The 15,842-nt window shown below is 42.1% G+C and overlaps 1 protein-coding gene across 5 annotated transcripts in view; it reads right to left on the bottom strand.

Annotated features, from left to right (window-relative positions):
• slc12a7b (solute carrier family 12 member 7b) overlaps positions 1–14,796 on the bottom strand; it is a 64,497-nt gene extending 49,701 nt beyond the window's left edge. For 2 of the 5 annotated variants that reach the window (XM_021562701.2, XM_021562706.2), the window contains exon 1: positions 14,446–14,795. In XM_021562701.2, coding sequence (XP_021418376.1) covers positions 14,446–14,584 — 139 coding nt within the window. In that variant the 5' untranslated portion in view covers positions 14,585–14,795. Of the gene's footprint in view, positions 1–3,425; positions 3,863–14,445 lie in introns of those variants that run through there. The other 3 variants (XM_021562705.2, XM_021562702.2, XM_021562703.2) reach the window with 3 other exon arrangements.
• Positions 14,797–15,842: the final 1,046 nt, after the last annotated feature.

The following is a 15,842-nucleotide window of genomic DNA, read 5'->3' as shown; positions in this document are numbered from 1 at the left end:
ACAGAGGTATGGTTCCTGAGTTAATTAATCAATTAACATCCCATTATGCTTATGGTAAAGTAGAAAAATACCGGGCAGGCCATTATTTTGGCTGTGGGAGCAATTATTAGGAAATGGAAGACCTACAAGACAAAAATCTCCCTCGATCTGGGGCTCCACGCAAGATCTCACCCCGTGGGGTCAAAATGATCACAAGAACGGTGAGCAAAAATCCCAGAACCACACGGGGGGGACCTAGTGAATGACCTGCAGAGAGCTGGGACCAAAGTAACAAAGCCTACCATCAGTAACACACTACGCCGCCAGGGACTCAAATCCTGCAGTGCCAAACGTGTCCCCCTGCTTAAGCCAGTACATGTCCAGGCCCGTCTGAAGTTTGCTAGAGAGCATTTGGATGATCCAGAAGAAGATTGGGAGAATGTCATATGGTCAGATGAAACCAAAATAGAATGCTGAGTTGCATCCAAAGAACACCATACCTACTGTGAAGCATGGGGGTGGAAACATCATGCTTTGGGGCTGTTTTTCTGCAAAGGGACGAGGACGACTAATCCGTGTAAAGGAAAGAATGAATGGGTCCATGTATCATGAGATTTTGAGTGAAAACCTCCTTCCATCAGCAAGGGCATTGAAGATTAAACGTGGCTGGGTCTTTCAGCATGACAATGATCCCAAACACACCGCCCAGGCAACGAAGGAGTGGCTTCGTAAGAAGCATTTCAAGGTCCTGGAGTGGCCTAGCCAGTCTCCAGATCTCAACCCCATAGAACATTTTTGGAGGGAGTTGAAAGTCCGTGTTGCCCAGCAACAGCCACAAAACATCACTGCTCTAGAGGAGCAGTAATAAATTCATTAAAAATCCTACAATGTGATTTTCTGGATTTTTTTTCTCATTTTGTCTGTCATAGTTGAAGTGTACCTATGATGAAAATTACAGGCCTCTCATCTTTTTAAGTGGGAGAACTTGCACAATTGGTGGCTGACTAAATACTTTTTTGCCCCACTGTATGTCAAGGCCCAACTCCCTATTAAGACACAGTATGTTGGCGTGTCCGATATTTTGGCAGTTACCTGTACATAAGATAAATCTTACAGTAGTTTCAGGGTGAAAATACACATCGGGGATACTGTACTACAAAGGACTTTAGACAGACAGTGTGATTCTGGCTGCATGCTTATCAATCGGTAACGGTTACTGCACATCTACAGTACATAGCATGAGTACTGCTAGAGACAACAACACCACCACTGCAACAGAGAGTCTGGCTAGGTAGCCTGGATTTAAACTATACCAGATCTGGGAAAAACAGGAAGCACATGCCTGCCGAAATACACAACAGATTGAACACTGTGCCTACTGTTTTTTTGCATTACAGAATGTTTCACCTGCTCTGTACAGTGACTGTGTCCATACTGGTAGGTTATAGCCAATCCATGTCAAGGAAGGCCATACACAAGCATGTTAAATCAGCTAGCTGCAACCTCATGTTAAAAATCATCCAACTGCATTGTTTTTCATGTCCACTGAGCAAACATGCCATCAGCACAGGTTATTTTGGTCAATGTAAATCCTAATTGGACAAACATGAAAAGGCACTGCTTCTCATTTGGGGAGAACTACATTTAGCTCAGCTCTAAATTCTGTTTTATCCAAACCACAAAAGATACCTGTTTATAGAAAGGGCTGTCTTTTCCAAGCCAAGGCCAATGGAACTAGCCCAGTTGTTTAGTTTGGCTGGCTAGTGCAATATGGTAAAAGCACGATGACTTTAGCTTCGTAAACCTTTGAGTGCAATGCATAAGTGCATGCTACATCTGAAATGGTTTACTTGTACCCTGTTATTCAAATGGTTTTTTTCCCCCTTCTTTTTTTGTTGAGCTCAGGAATAATTTGACACAGATGTCAGCTTTGTGTTCAGTTCCAGTTTAAATACTCCTAAAGAATGAGGGAGAGGCAGAAAGAGACAGACAGAGGTGTTGCTTGCCTTCCCAAAATATCTGGTGGGGATGTGAGCACAAAATATTGGGGGTAAGACAATACTCACAAACACCTGAAGAAGAGGTCATGATTGTGTCAAATTTCCCCATGTTTTTCATCTTGATCTAACCAAAGTCTAGTATTGTTATTAAAGGGGAGTGAGTGTTATATTTGTACTATAAAGCAGAAACCAGACCCATTAGCCAACAACTAGACCAATCAATAACACTGGCTGCTATCTGACTCTTGCTTTCTCGCAGTCTGAGAGTCAACAACATCAACGCATGGGGTTTCAAACCCCTTCCCAACAGACAGACCCCTGCCAGACAGCTTATATAACCCACCATAATGGACACCACTCTTCTTCCCAGTCTGTAGAATCTCACACAGTGGGGGGCCGTAATTGTGCGTCGCGGTGGAAATTAGGGAGGAGGACCCTGATTGGCCCTCGCCTTGTGAAACAGTAGGAAAACTAAAAAACAGTAACAACTGTTTGGCACAACAATGGGGGCTCTGTGCAGTTCGTTAGCACAGACTTGTGGGAAGTTAAACTTAATGACCTTCCCTCGTTAGGGCTTGTAATTAAGATGTTGGTTCTGGTGTTGAACATGGGAAAGATGATGCAGTGGAACAGCATACTATATAATAATAATACAATTTAGCAGACGCTTTTATCCAAAGCGACTTAGTCACGCATGCATACATTTGACATGCTCTGCCCACTGAGCTACAGAAGAGCACATGGCATCCCTGGGGTAAGCTGTATAGTAGCAACACATAGTAGTTTGTAGCAGTACGCTCATGGAACAAAAAGACACTTGTGTCTTATTATGCCTCTGGATGCTACGGCTAATTATTTCTGCCAAGCGTGACTGTGGAGACACTGAGGGAAGGGAACAATGAGACGAAGAAGTGTGGCAGCGTAGCACTGTTGAAGTGGATCAGAGAGAGAGAGAGAGAAAGACAACGAGAGAGAAAGAGGATAAGTGGGAGTCGTGGCAAAAACAAAAAGAGGCATCGGAAGCACTTCTCTCACTTGAGTGTGTTGAGAGGTCCAGAAGGGTGTGACTCCATCTACTTCATTCCCAAAACCCGCAGAAACACAGCCTTAATGACACTAAACAAAAACCCAGTTCAGCCCAAATGTACAGCCAAAGCAATTCTATCCCTAAAATGACCTGGCCACTTCTTTATTAGGGTCAAGAAAGTGACATGCTTCAACCTTTCCCTTATCAACCATCACCTTCCAATATACCTGATCCAATACCTGTATCTGATAACACAACCATGTTCATCCAATATACGACAAAACACAACTACAGAGTCATGCTCAGCCGCAACTTAGCAACAGATACTCTAGCCCCTTGAAGTAACGTGCTCATCTCCCTTGCAGGGTGGAGGGAGTGAGTTGTGTGGAGAGCAAAAGCCCCCAAAATCCTTCTCTCACCTGGGAAGGGGGCATCCTCGTCTTCCTCTCTGAAAACATTGTTGTCATCTACATCATCGTCCTCCCGGGACTTCCTGCCATCCTTCACAGGAACCACTGTGAAGTTTGTAGGCATTTTCGCACCATGTGCCTCTCAGCGTTTTGCCTGTCCCTCTCTTATCTCTCTCTCCTTGTTGGTTCTGCTTCTCGCCTCCTCTGTTCAGTTGTTTGCTTTGTTTTTATTCTAGGTATCTCCCTCTCTGTCCCTCTGGGCTCGTGCTCTGCCGTTGGTTCGAAGTTCTCAGTTTTTACCCCTATCGCTTGGATACCGGGTGCCCAATGTGACCAGCCCTCCCTCTCCAAATACGGAAACGCTAAACTGCCCCGCCCTGTAGAGGAAGGCACGGCTCGACACACACTGTAACGTCTCGATCTGCCCGGGGTCAGCTGTATTTCACATACTCACTGCACAACACAGTACTGTCTGTGTGAGAGCACAGAAAAAGGAAGCGGACAGCATTGATAATGGAGTTACACTGACGGGGGTGGGGTGACATTACTTCCTCTCCTTGGTCCTCTAAACCACGCACCCTCACAGAGAGAGTTGGGCTGTGTCACAGACACACAAAGAGGAGGAGGAGGGTTTGGAATAAGAGCCTATGTGAGGTTATCAGCCCCAGTGAGAGGGGTAGCCGCTGGTGAAACTGATCGTCCTGCTTATCTCTCCAGTGTGATTCAGAAGGGTTAGCAATGCCTCCCAGACAGCCCCTTCAGGCAGCGATGGAAGGACACACTCTCCTCCATGGCGCCTGGCTTGGAGAGGTTTAGATAGTGTGCCCATGTGACTCCACTGTCTACAGCGTTGCTGTGTGTGAAGCCATGGGAACTCTCACTTCACATAAATTACCACAGAAAAGTATTGTGTTACTGTTAAATCATTCTAGTATTTTAACAGCCCTTCCCTCAGCAGGTAGAATAACAGCCCCAGGCCAGTTTCAGCCCCAAAGGAGGCTGACAGAGAGTTCTGGCAACAAGGACACATCTGGCCTATTCTCTCACAGCCGAGTCAAACACAACCGGAACCCCTCCTCAGAATATCACCAATGTTCAGGAGGATCAAACCGGCTCTGAATACTGGAAGTCAGAGGGGAGGGGTGCCTCCTCTGGAAGTCCAGAGAATAGATGTTACGAGAGCAGCACTCTCACTTGCATATGAAGCAGCAGCCCATGTCCGTTTCAGAAAACAAAGGGTACTGTAGTCACGTACACAATGACTGCTCAGGGTCAGTGTGTTTCTTCAGTTCAAGTGGTGCTCTGTTGCATTTGACTAGCCAACAGTGGCAAGAAAGAGAATCTGTCCATGGTGCTACTTCAAACTGCTTGTCAGTTGTCAAACTGAGTATGTGCAGGTAATTACGTTTTTCCTGTCTTTAGTCCCAGCATGTAGAATATCCTGAAAATGTCCTGTTGACTGAACATTGATCTGTTCAGCTTATGTGTTCTTCACACTTGTGAGTTGACGTGCACAAACAGTTGCACTCGTCTGTCGTGTCCGATACATGTTCTGGGAATCAGTGATTGCAAATTGCATTAAGCAGGCTGACAGGGGTGGCCAGGAGTGGATAATATTCCTCCTCTTCCGGTAAAGAAGAATAGGCCTCAGCAGTGCTTTAGCTACCTAGGCTAACACAACTGGGAGGTAGCCTAGAGGATGGAGACGGGCAGAAGCTAACCAACGCTTTGCTCGGTTTCTTCTGTCCACATCTCACAAGTGTTTTCCACCAGTACAGAATGGTCACATGCATAGCCATGTTCATCCATATCAGTTGGTCTGATAATGTTGAGAAAGCAAATCCTGTTTTCAAGGAATCCCGTGCTATTGAGGACTCGAGAATTGACTGTAGCATGCAGACTACCTAAGGCTGTCTTAGTGTAAAACGCTCCAGAGATCCAGAGTTCCACACTCTGCCAGTGTGCCACAGCCTGAGGGGCAGAGAGGGAGATCATAGATGATCCATCTTAGAGACTAGAGGAATGTCTAATCATGAAGGATTTGACTTTGTGTACGGAGAGAATCCCTCTTCGCATTCTGAAGTCATTCCAGGGTGGTTGGAGGGTAAGGAAAGGCGATCGGGGGGGGGGGGGGATATTGGAAAATACCTGGGAAACAAACAATCTACGGTGACTATAGATGTGGCGGATGCACCCAGTGTAACTTCACCTTCTAATGCAACGTCTATTACGGGCAAGGCCATACAGATTAAGCGCATCATTACATGTTCAACAGAAAATTTGATATTTTTGTATTTGTGGTCTATGCCATGTAGGAAAAACAAAAATGGCTATGAAAACAAGGATAGCAGAACACAGGAGTAATATCAGGACCCTTTGACCAGAGAAACACTGTGCCTGCGCATGTCATGGAGGCTCGTCACAACATTAGCATCGAACACATTAAGACTCCTAGGAGAGGCGGAGATACTGATCATCTACTATTGAGAAGAGAATTGTATTGGATTGACTGTTTGTGTACCACGTCTGCTAGAGGTCTGAATCAAGAGTTTGATATCAGACGATTTCTTACCTGAATGTTAATTTACTTTGATTTGTCTTGCCTTCCAGGTTACCCACTTGGTCATTTTGTAAAGATATATTATTTTCTGAAACCATTACATGCACCCATCTCATTGTTATATCAAGGCAAAAGGCGAGACGCACATGCAGACACAGGAGGCAAATGGTTGGAGTCTTATAATGTTAATTAATCAAAAGGGGTTGGCAAGAGAATGGTCGTGGACAGGCAAAACCAGGTCAGAGTCCAGGAGGTACAGAGTGGCAGACAGGTTCGTGGTCAGGCAGGCGGGTACAGAGTCCAGAAACAGGCAAGGGACAAAACCAGGAGGACTTAAAAAAAAAGGAGAATGCAAAAAGCAGGAGAACGGAAAAACCACTGGTTGACTTAGAAACATACAAGACGAACTGGCACAGAGAGACAGGAAACACAGGGATAAATACACTGGGGAAAATAAGCGACACCTGGAGGGGGTGGAGACAATCACAAGGACAGATGAAACAAAACTGTCACGTCCTGATCTAATTATTGGAGGTATACAAATGTTTTTTGCACCAACCATGCGTCATGTCCGCGATGGTCACGTGAGGTGAAATGTGTATATTTTGGGACGTGAACACTCCGTGTGTTTGACCTGATGAAGATCCGTGTCGAAGCGTTGTCAATAAAGCGGTGAATTGGGAGCTTTAAGAGTGTGCGGGCCTTCTCGTTCTAAAAACAAACAATCTACGACACTGTTGGAAACAACTGAACAGGGCTATGTGGCCAAAAGGGTCAAAGGTCACCAAAGGGTTAAACAGTGTCACAGATCAATGTGTTGAGGTCACACCATGCCATCCAATGTAGGTCAACAAGTAACTCCAAGGTCTGTTCCCTAAGGTATTATTGTTCCTTGTGTATTACCAATAACCTATACCGCACCCGTGTCTCCTTTAAATAGGCAGGGCAGCATGAGAAGCTATCAGCCATCTTATTTTGCATTACTCTGGCATGTACTTGAGGTGAACTATGAATTTCTCCTGCGCTCTGGTAACATTTCCATAGATTGTATTGATGTCAAATTCCCAGGAGGCTGCTGAGGGGAGAATGGCTAGAAGGGAGCGAATGGAATGTCACCAAACACCTGGAAACCATGTGTTTGATGTATTTAATACCATTCCACCAATTCCGCTCCAGCCATTACTATGAGCCCGCTCTCCCCAATTAAGGTGTCACCAACCTCCTGTGGTCTAAGTGATGATTAAGTAGGTGGTATATAGGCTACATAAACAGCATACCAAATATAAATTGAAGCTGGAAGCCAATGCATTGAATGGAGGGGAAGTGTGTAGGGGATGGGACTTCAAGAGAAGGTTACTACCTTTCAGAGTCAGATCTAAAAATACTATCTATTGCCCATTCCTGGCACAGCAGATTGTATCGTATTGCTTGCCCTGGCCGGAATGTGGAATATCGAGCGATGGGGAAAAACCAGAAACACAGAGAGAGATAGGGTTTCTAATGGATCCACGTCAAAGTACAACCCAAGGACAGTTGGCCATGTCTATAAATCTTCCATGTGACGTTATGCTGGAGGTTTTAGCCACCCCCTATCCTCAAGAGTAAACAGGACCAGAGCAGGATTTGGGATGAATGGTGGCACACTGCTGCTCCTCTCTGGACATGAGGAGAATCACACCACCAGTATATGTACTGGTACTGTACCTTCCTTCACAAGCTAGCCAATAGGAACGCTTATATATATATATATATCTGCTCTAGTCACATCCTGGTGGAAAATTAGGAAAGCTAATAAATTAAATGGAACCCTGCAATAATCCAATGGAAACAATCTATTGGCTATGGTGTATATTACACAGCTATAAAACTCAATACAATTCCCCGGAAAAAATGACAGAGGAAAAACGGCAGTAGGCATTACTGCCAGGCGGACCAGCCATAATACAGACGCATTCATATTTCATTTGAAAAACAAATCCATGCGGGCATATGAGTTTTATCCCAAGTCAAATTTTCCACAGGTTTAATGGCGAAATAAAAAAGCGCTTTGGTTCTGTTTGTTGGCAACATTTGCATGACATTTTTACATGTTGAGAACAAGACTCATAAAATCAGCCCAAAGCTGAAAAGGGCTCAAGTCCAGCCAATTAAATTGACACGAAATGAGACACCAGACCAATCAATCCAGTAAATGTTTGTTAGGCTTCCTCTTTTACAGTCTACAGATTACTGGATTACTGTGTCACCTAGAAATGTACCAAATCTGACGTCACCCCTTTGAAGTTGACATTAACAACCGTTAGGTAAGAGTTATGGTTAAGGTTAAGGTTTAGGGAAGAGTCATCCCAAGGATCCCGAATAGTACTAACCAAACAATCAGCTGACAGAGATGTGTGGCCTCACACTGATTTCCCCTTGTGAAGATTACAGATTGCAGGCTGTGGAAAAACACGTTTATTCCATTTCAAAACACTCAAGACTGGTTTCTCTCTCCATGGGCAGGGCCAACTGTATGTACAGGCTAAATTACAGGAAGCTCTGTGAAACAAGTGAGTCACAACACAGTATGTGTCTAATGACAGTGACTGTGTTGAGCCATCAGTAAGAGCTGAGCACGCCATCCAGACGACTGAGTCCTCATCAATCCCTTTGTAATCTCTGGGATCCCTGACATCTGGAGGATGTATCTGTAATGACGTTCGTCTGTACGAGAGGCGGACCAAAGCGCAGCGTGGTTGTTTTGATTCATGTTTTAATAAATAACTTCACATGAACAAACTAACAAAAACAAGAAATGTGAAAACGCAAAACAGTCCTATCCTGTGACAACAAACACAGTGACAGGAACAATCACCCACAAACACACAGTGAAACCCAGGCTACCTAAGTATGATTCTCAATCAGAGACAACTAATGACACCTGCCTCTGATTGAGAACCATACTAGGCCGAAAACATAGAAATGCCCCAAAACATAGAAAAACAAACATAGACTTCCCACCCAACTCACGCCCTGACCATACTAAATAAATACAAAACAACGGAAATAGAGGTCAGAACGTGACAGTATCCTATTTATAGTCTCTCCCAATCCCAAATGTGCAGTGTTCAATGGGAGAGCAGCATGGTTGAGATTAATGGTCAATTCCATTTCAAATCCATCTATTCCAGATATGAATTGAAATCCCTATTAACCTATTAAAGAAGCTCTATGAATTAAGTCTATGGATAACTGCTAGAAATCTGCCATAACTGCTGGTCAAAGCACGTTGAACACCACATTAGATAGGGCTCAAGAGAGTTAAGACATTATCTTTGACATTTTGTAGTCCCATATTTTCTCTATTTCCAAACGCCAATGTCTAAGGACTAAGAAACAGCCCTGGAAAGTTTTTTTTTGTTTGTTTTAAGTATGGTGTGCTCAGGAAAAAAAGCTGAAAAAGAACTGGGCAATTGCACAGTAACGCTGAGACCTTTTCACTTTCAAATGTATGCCAGGCAAAAAATGTTGATTGCCACTGAAAATGTTACTAAAACACATTTACTTGAGGAACAGTGCAGATACTAAGTTTGGTAACAAAATGACAGTAAAATCTCCCTCAGTTTTTTTTATGTGACACCTTGAGTTTGAAAAAAATCTATTTTGGTTATTGAACTACGGAATGACAGCAACAGAATGACATGAGTCACTGATCTGTACTATACATTAATGCATAATTATGAACATACTGTATTTCTTCTTGGTGACATATCCTGAATAGATACACAAAGGTAGAAAAATGTCAAATTCTCCTATTATTCTACACACTGGCTATTAGTCTAATAAGCTCGTCTCCCAAACTACCTTGGAGGGTTTAAAGCTTGGGGTAGTCACCTCATACAAGTACTTGGGAGTATGGCTAGATGGTACACACACTGTCCTTCTCTCAGCACATATCAAAGCTGCAGGCTAAAGTTAAATCTAGACTTGGTTTCCTCCTCTTTCGACACAGCTGCCAAACTAACCCTGATTCAGATGACCATTCTACCCATGCTAGATTACGGAGACGTAATTTATAGATCGGCAGGTCAGGGTGCTCTCTAGTGGCTAGATGTTCTTTACCATTCGGTCATCAGATTTGCCACCAATACTCCTTATAGGATACATCACTGCACTCTATTCTCCTCTGTTAACTGGCCATCTCTGTATACCCGGCGCAAGACCCACTGGTTGATGCTTATTTATAAAACCCTCTTAGGCCTCACGCCCCCCTATCTGAGATACCTACTGCAGCCCTCATCCTCCACATACAACACCCGTTCTGCCAGTCACATTATGTTAAAAGTACCCAAAGCGCACACATCCCTGGGTTGCTCCTTTTTTCAGTTCCCTGCAGCTAGCGAATGGAACGAGCTGCAAAAAAACACTAAAACTGGACAGTTTTATCTCCATCTATACATTCAAAGACTTAATCATGGACACTCTTACTGACCAGGGATGCAAACTGGTGAGGGCCCAAAAAGGTGATCGTTTTTTGTTGTTGTTTCACTGAGACATGCAGGTGTTAACTAATTAAACAACAAAAAATATGATCTATATGATCAGTCTCTGTGTGAAAAATAAAAAGTGGTTCATGTGAACCTCACTCACAGCTAAAGAATGTAAGGAAAGCAATCCAATGTTATTTGTTGCCTACACTTTACAGAAAATGACACTCAAGTCTTGAGAAAAACACAATACACTAACATTGCAGATAGCCATGACAGCCTTTATAATAGAACGCTTGTGGTCACACACATCTAAATATTGCACTTGGGAAAAAAAAATCTTAATGTAGAAATATAATGAAACAAACAGGTATTCTATTTCTGTTCTAATATAGTGGCCATTATAGCAGACGTAAATCAAGTGGCTACATTTGTGCAAAACTAATGTTCACTGAGTAAAACATGTAATCAACTGTCAGTGACGGGGGATTAACTGTCAAATTCAACACAACAAAAGCAATATCTTTGGGCTACACTGCACATTATTACATTGTACACTTTCTGCCTGTGGACATCTGTTCTACAATGTGCCAGCAGAGCATGATACCCTTTGTTGGCATAATTGATCTCTAACAGGCAGAGAGCACACCTGGCATACTCCTTTTTATCCACTGTATTGAAAGAGAGAAATTGTTTGGCGTTTCTTTCAGCTCCATAGTGGCATCCAGCTTAAACCAGGTCCAGCTCCAGCTACACTTGATCCCTGAATCCACTTGTTTAATGAGCAACGCCTCATTTTCACCTAATTCTCTCATTCTGAAAATGAACCACATAGTGCAGAGGGAAAACATTAGTTCACAGATAGTAGTTAGTTCGTTAGCTAGTTAACATTTTACACAGATTGCCAGGGTCCAGTAAGCAACTAACACATTATAACTTGAGGAACGGCAAGGAGTCGTATACCAGTTAATACTATAGCGAGTTGGTTAGGTTACTAATGTTAGCTCATCTGATGTTGTAACGTTAGCTAGCTAGCTGTCTGATTTCATTAGACAGCTAATTTTCAAACAATAAACTCAATTATTTGATCGGCTAAGTTGGCTAATGTTTCGCGCTAAGGTTTCCAGGTGCACAGTGTTTCCTCCGACACATTGGTGCGGCTGGCTTCCGGGTTGGATGCGCGCTGTGTTAAGAAGCAGTGCGGCTTGGTTGGGTTGTGTATCAGAGGACGCATGACTTTCAACCTTCGTCTCTCCCGAGCCCGTATGGGAGTTGTAGCGATGAGACAAGATAGTAGCTACTAAACAATTGGATACCATGAAATTGGGGAGAAAAAAGGGGTAACATTTTAAAAAGTGTGCTCTACTTTACTGTATGAACTCAACTTTGCTCTATTGTACTGTGCTCTACTGCAACTGTGGTTTGTGACTACTATGATCGCGTCTGCCGAGTTGGTAACAGAGTGATGCGTTTTAATCACTTAAAGGGATACTTCAGGATTTTGGCAATTAAGTACCTTTAAGTACTTCACCAGAGTCAGATGAAATTTAGGATAGACTTTTATGTCTCTGCATCCAGGATGAAGGAAGTTAGAGGTTGTTTTGTGTGCCAATGCTAACTAGCATTGGCATACAGCAATGACTGGATGTCTACGCGTATCTGCTAGCATGCTAGTAGATACCCATAAAACACAATTATTATGAGTAAAAACACTATAACTAATTGGTAAATTTACCTTTACTTGTTACTTCTGTGAACTTTCACAATCCTCTCTCCTCATGAGGGAGAGAAATTAGAAAATATCTTAAAGATATGTGGGGTTTTGGTAACAGAATGACAAGACACTAGGCATTTTGTCTTACAGAAGGCAAATCATTTCTGCAAAACTAAATATAAATGTTGATATTGTCAGGGGCCTTTACCTCAACATAATGTGTTTTGATGGATTTCTAATACCTAATACTTTATAGTAGATGTTTTTTAAGATTCCTTTTCCATCTGTGACAAGAAATCAAAGCTTTGGCTTATTCCTAATTTTAGGATGGAAAATAGTTGAAAAACATATCTATGCTTTCATTTGCAAAACGTATAGGTTCTTAGCTTTCATTTGACACCAATTGTGATATGCTCCTCTAAAAACTTCACGTTGGCGCTAATGGCTCTTTTTACATGGAAATTACCAATGATTTATATATACACATACATACACTAGATGACGATAGAGGGCGCTGTTTTGAAGCCACCGCACCTCCACCTTGGCACTCAACGACCTTTGTAAAAAAAATAAAATAAAAAAAAAACATTTTAAAAGCTATAAAATACATTTATTAATGTCTACATTTGGTTTTGCAACGTGTGTTCTATTAAATACACATTAATGCATACTTTTAAAAAATGTGAGATATAATTGTTTTATATATAAATACATTTTCCTTAAAGTATAATTTTAGAAAGTATGAGTGTTACTGTCCCCACTAAAACAAAACTAAATACTTAAATACATGTAATTTTGTCATTGAAACGTTAATTGAAATACTGTTGAATTACATTCAATCATTTGGAGGACTGCTTCTTCTGGGGAGTGCCAATATGGCCGACCGGAGGCTTTAAAGCCTCTCATTGGCGAATACTTAGCATAATTGGAACTACCCCACGCTGAAAATAATAGTAGGTTATCTGAAGCCTTTTTGAACACATAGGCATATAGTTCCTGCACTGAAACGAACCCAGAGACCATTCCCCATAAGTGTAATATGGGAAAATGTCCATCTATAGAGTCAGATGATAAAATGAAACCTTGGCATTGAAATCATTATCCCGTACCCCACCCATCATTATCCTATCTTCCTACTTATCCCGTATTACTAAATGCAATGCAATAAATGAATTGTTGGAATTAAGCTATTATTAAAGAACGTATTAAAATATCAAGCTTGTGGAAGTAAAGAGATAGAGGAAACAGATTCCAAACCCAGGTGAATTGGAGAATCCCAGCTGAGATAACTATTGTAAATAGTAAATGTGCTTCTCTCACTGAAACACATGCACGAACACAATAATGCACTGCGCATAATCTCTCTCGCTCTCAAATGTACTTGTTTTGGAGCGCTCTCTTGACATTGCAGATCACTATTTGAATTTGCTCTTTTAATAATAACAGCTATATAAGAATGTTTTCCATGCTGCAATACACCTATACAGTCTCGTGCGATCACAACCACACTAAGAAAAACCTATTAAAATACAGAGCTGCCGACTGCTTTTGATTCTATATTCAGAAATAGTGGAAAGTCTACTCATGAACAGGCAATGCCTTGCATAGCTTCCCAAAATTAAACTAGTAACGTTAACGTTGTTTATTTGCGAGAACATCTTCATGAAGTATGTCATTCAGAATCTCACTGATAGCGCACCTTTCTATATTCAGGTGGACAACTATTGGTTGAAATGGGGTAAAATTGTAAATTATCTATTCTTTAACTGGTTATCCCTGGAGATGCTTGCTTGACAATTCAGTCTAATTTTAGAGGAGTACACTTTCACTGCAACCTGTTGCCATGCAACACCCGACTGGTGGTAGGAGAGGGACACAAACAGCTTTAAAAAGACAAGTTTATACATAATTGCAAAATTATTAAACATGACCATCATCAATTATTACAGTTGTGCAAAATAGCAGCAGAACAGAATAACGAATGTAGGAAAAACAGCTTTGAATGTCATGGAGAAGTAGGTTAATTAACGTTAGCTAGGGAATTATTTAATTACGATCACTCAAACATGAGTGATCGCAAACATGAATGTGTTTAAAATGTAGGCCCTATGTACGTGCACATAATACAGCTGTCGCTCATTTCAGCTCGTCCCTAATGTATGGGGAGTAACATACATAAAGTTCTATACAAACCACAGGGTTAGATAAGCATAAACAACCCGTAGTGAAATGCATAGCTAATCCCCAGTGGATAATAACGGATTGAGTAGGAGACAGGTATCATTTTACCGTATCTGTTGGGCTCCCTACTGTACTCGAGGACAGGAACAGCGTCTTGCGGTTCTATGGTGTAGCCTTCTGCCCCTTCGCTTTCAGAGCACTGTTCGTTGCCCTGACCGACAGGGACCACCACAAACCTGTCGCTCATTCCCTTCTGCGTCCTCCCTTATCACACTTCTTACGATGGAGAAAAACCTCGGGTCTCGAAGCGGTTTGTGCTGTGATTCAAACTCAAGCAGTCTAATCGGCAACGGGTTAGCAGGTACACATGACAGTCTGTATGGGACACGAGCGCTGACCCACGGTTTGAAACACTCTAGGCGTGTCCATCGCATAGTGTCCTTTCATTGGCTGGGGGCCTCGCGTACCGGTGTCAATCCGCACAAATTATAATTCCGAATATGGTTATTTATGAAATAAGTGTCCCGAATATCATAATGTTACCAGCACAAGCTCTTTCTAACAGTCACAGACTTGTTTAGTATTTTTGTGATGGTTTTCTCAAAATATGACCTGGTAGTGCGTGCACAGGCTACTAGAACGAGAACACAGGTGTGTTTGCAGCACGTGGGATATGCTCTATTGTTTGCCACTATGTCATGCCTTTGTACCTTCCTCATCATGATGTGTGATTGTGCAACGTATAATCATAACATATGTGATTAAATGGAGTCCACAAAGATTCTTACTGTGTGGTAATTGATTGCATGTCAACATCACTACAGCCTGCAGAGCATTTCTTTCATTCTCAACCTTTATGTTGTTTTTGTCAGTAAGCATGTAAAGAACAAGAGTTTGATTCAACTTTTTTTTATTTTTAATGTAACCTTTATTTTAATTTTATTTCACCTTTATTTATCCAGGTTGAGAACAAGTTATCATTTACAACTGTGACCTGGCCAAGATAAAGCAAAGCAGTGCGACAAAAACAACAACACAGAGTTACACATGGGATAAACAAACGTACAGTGTGCGCAAATGAAAATCTGTATAAAGTGTGTGCAAATGCAATAAGGCGGTAAGGCAAAAAATAGGCCAAAAGTGGCAAAGTAATTACAATTTAGCAATTTACACTGGTGTGACATATGTGCAGATGAAGATGTGCAAGTATATATACTGGTGTGCAAAAGAGCAGAAAAACAAAAATTATGGGCTATATTATACAAATGGGCTATGTACACGTGCAGCGATCGGTAAGCTGTTCTGGAAGCTGACGCTTAAAGTTAGTGAGGGAAATATAAGTCTTCAACTTCAGTGATTTTTAGAATTCGTTCCAGTCTTTGGCAGCAGAGAACTGTAAGGAAAGGTGGCCAAAGGAGGTGTTGACTTTGGGGATGACCAGTGACATATACCTGCTGGAGCGCGTGCTATGGGTGGGTGTTGCTATGGTGACCAGAGAGCTGAGA

Source organism: Oncorhynchus mykiss, chromosome 15 (assembly GCF_013265735.2).
Source record: "Oncorhynchus mykiss isolate Arlee chromosome 15, USDA_OmykA_1.1, whole genome shotgun sequence".
Taxonomy (NCBI): Eukaryota; Metazoa; Chordata; class Actinopteri; order Salmoniformes; family Salmonidae; genus Oncorhynchus; species Oncorhynchus mykiss.
This window is presented reverse-complemented; position numbering and strand designations above follow the sequence as displayed.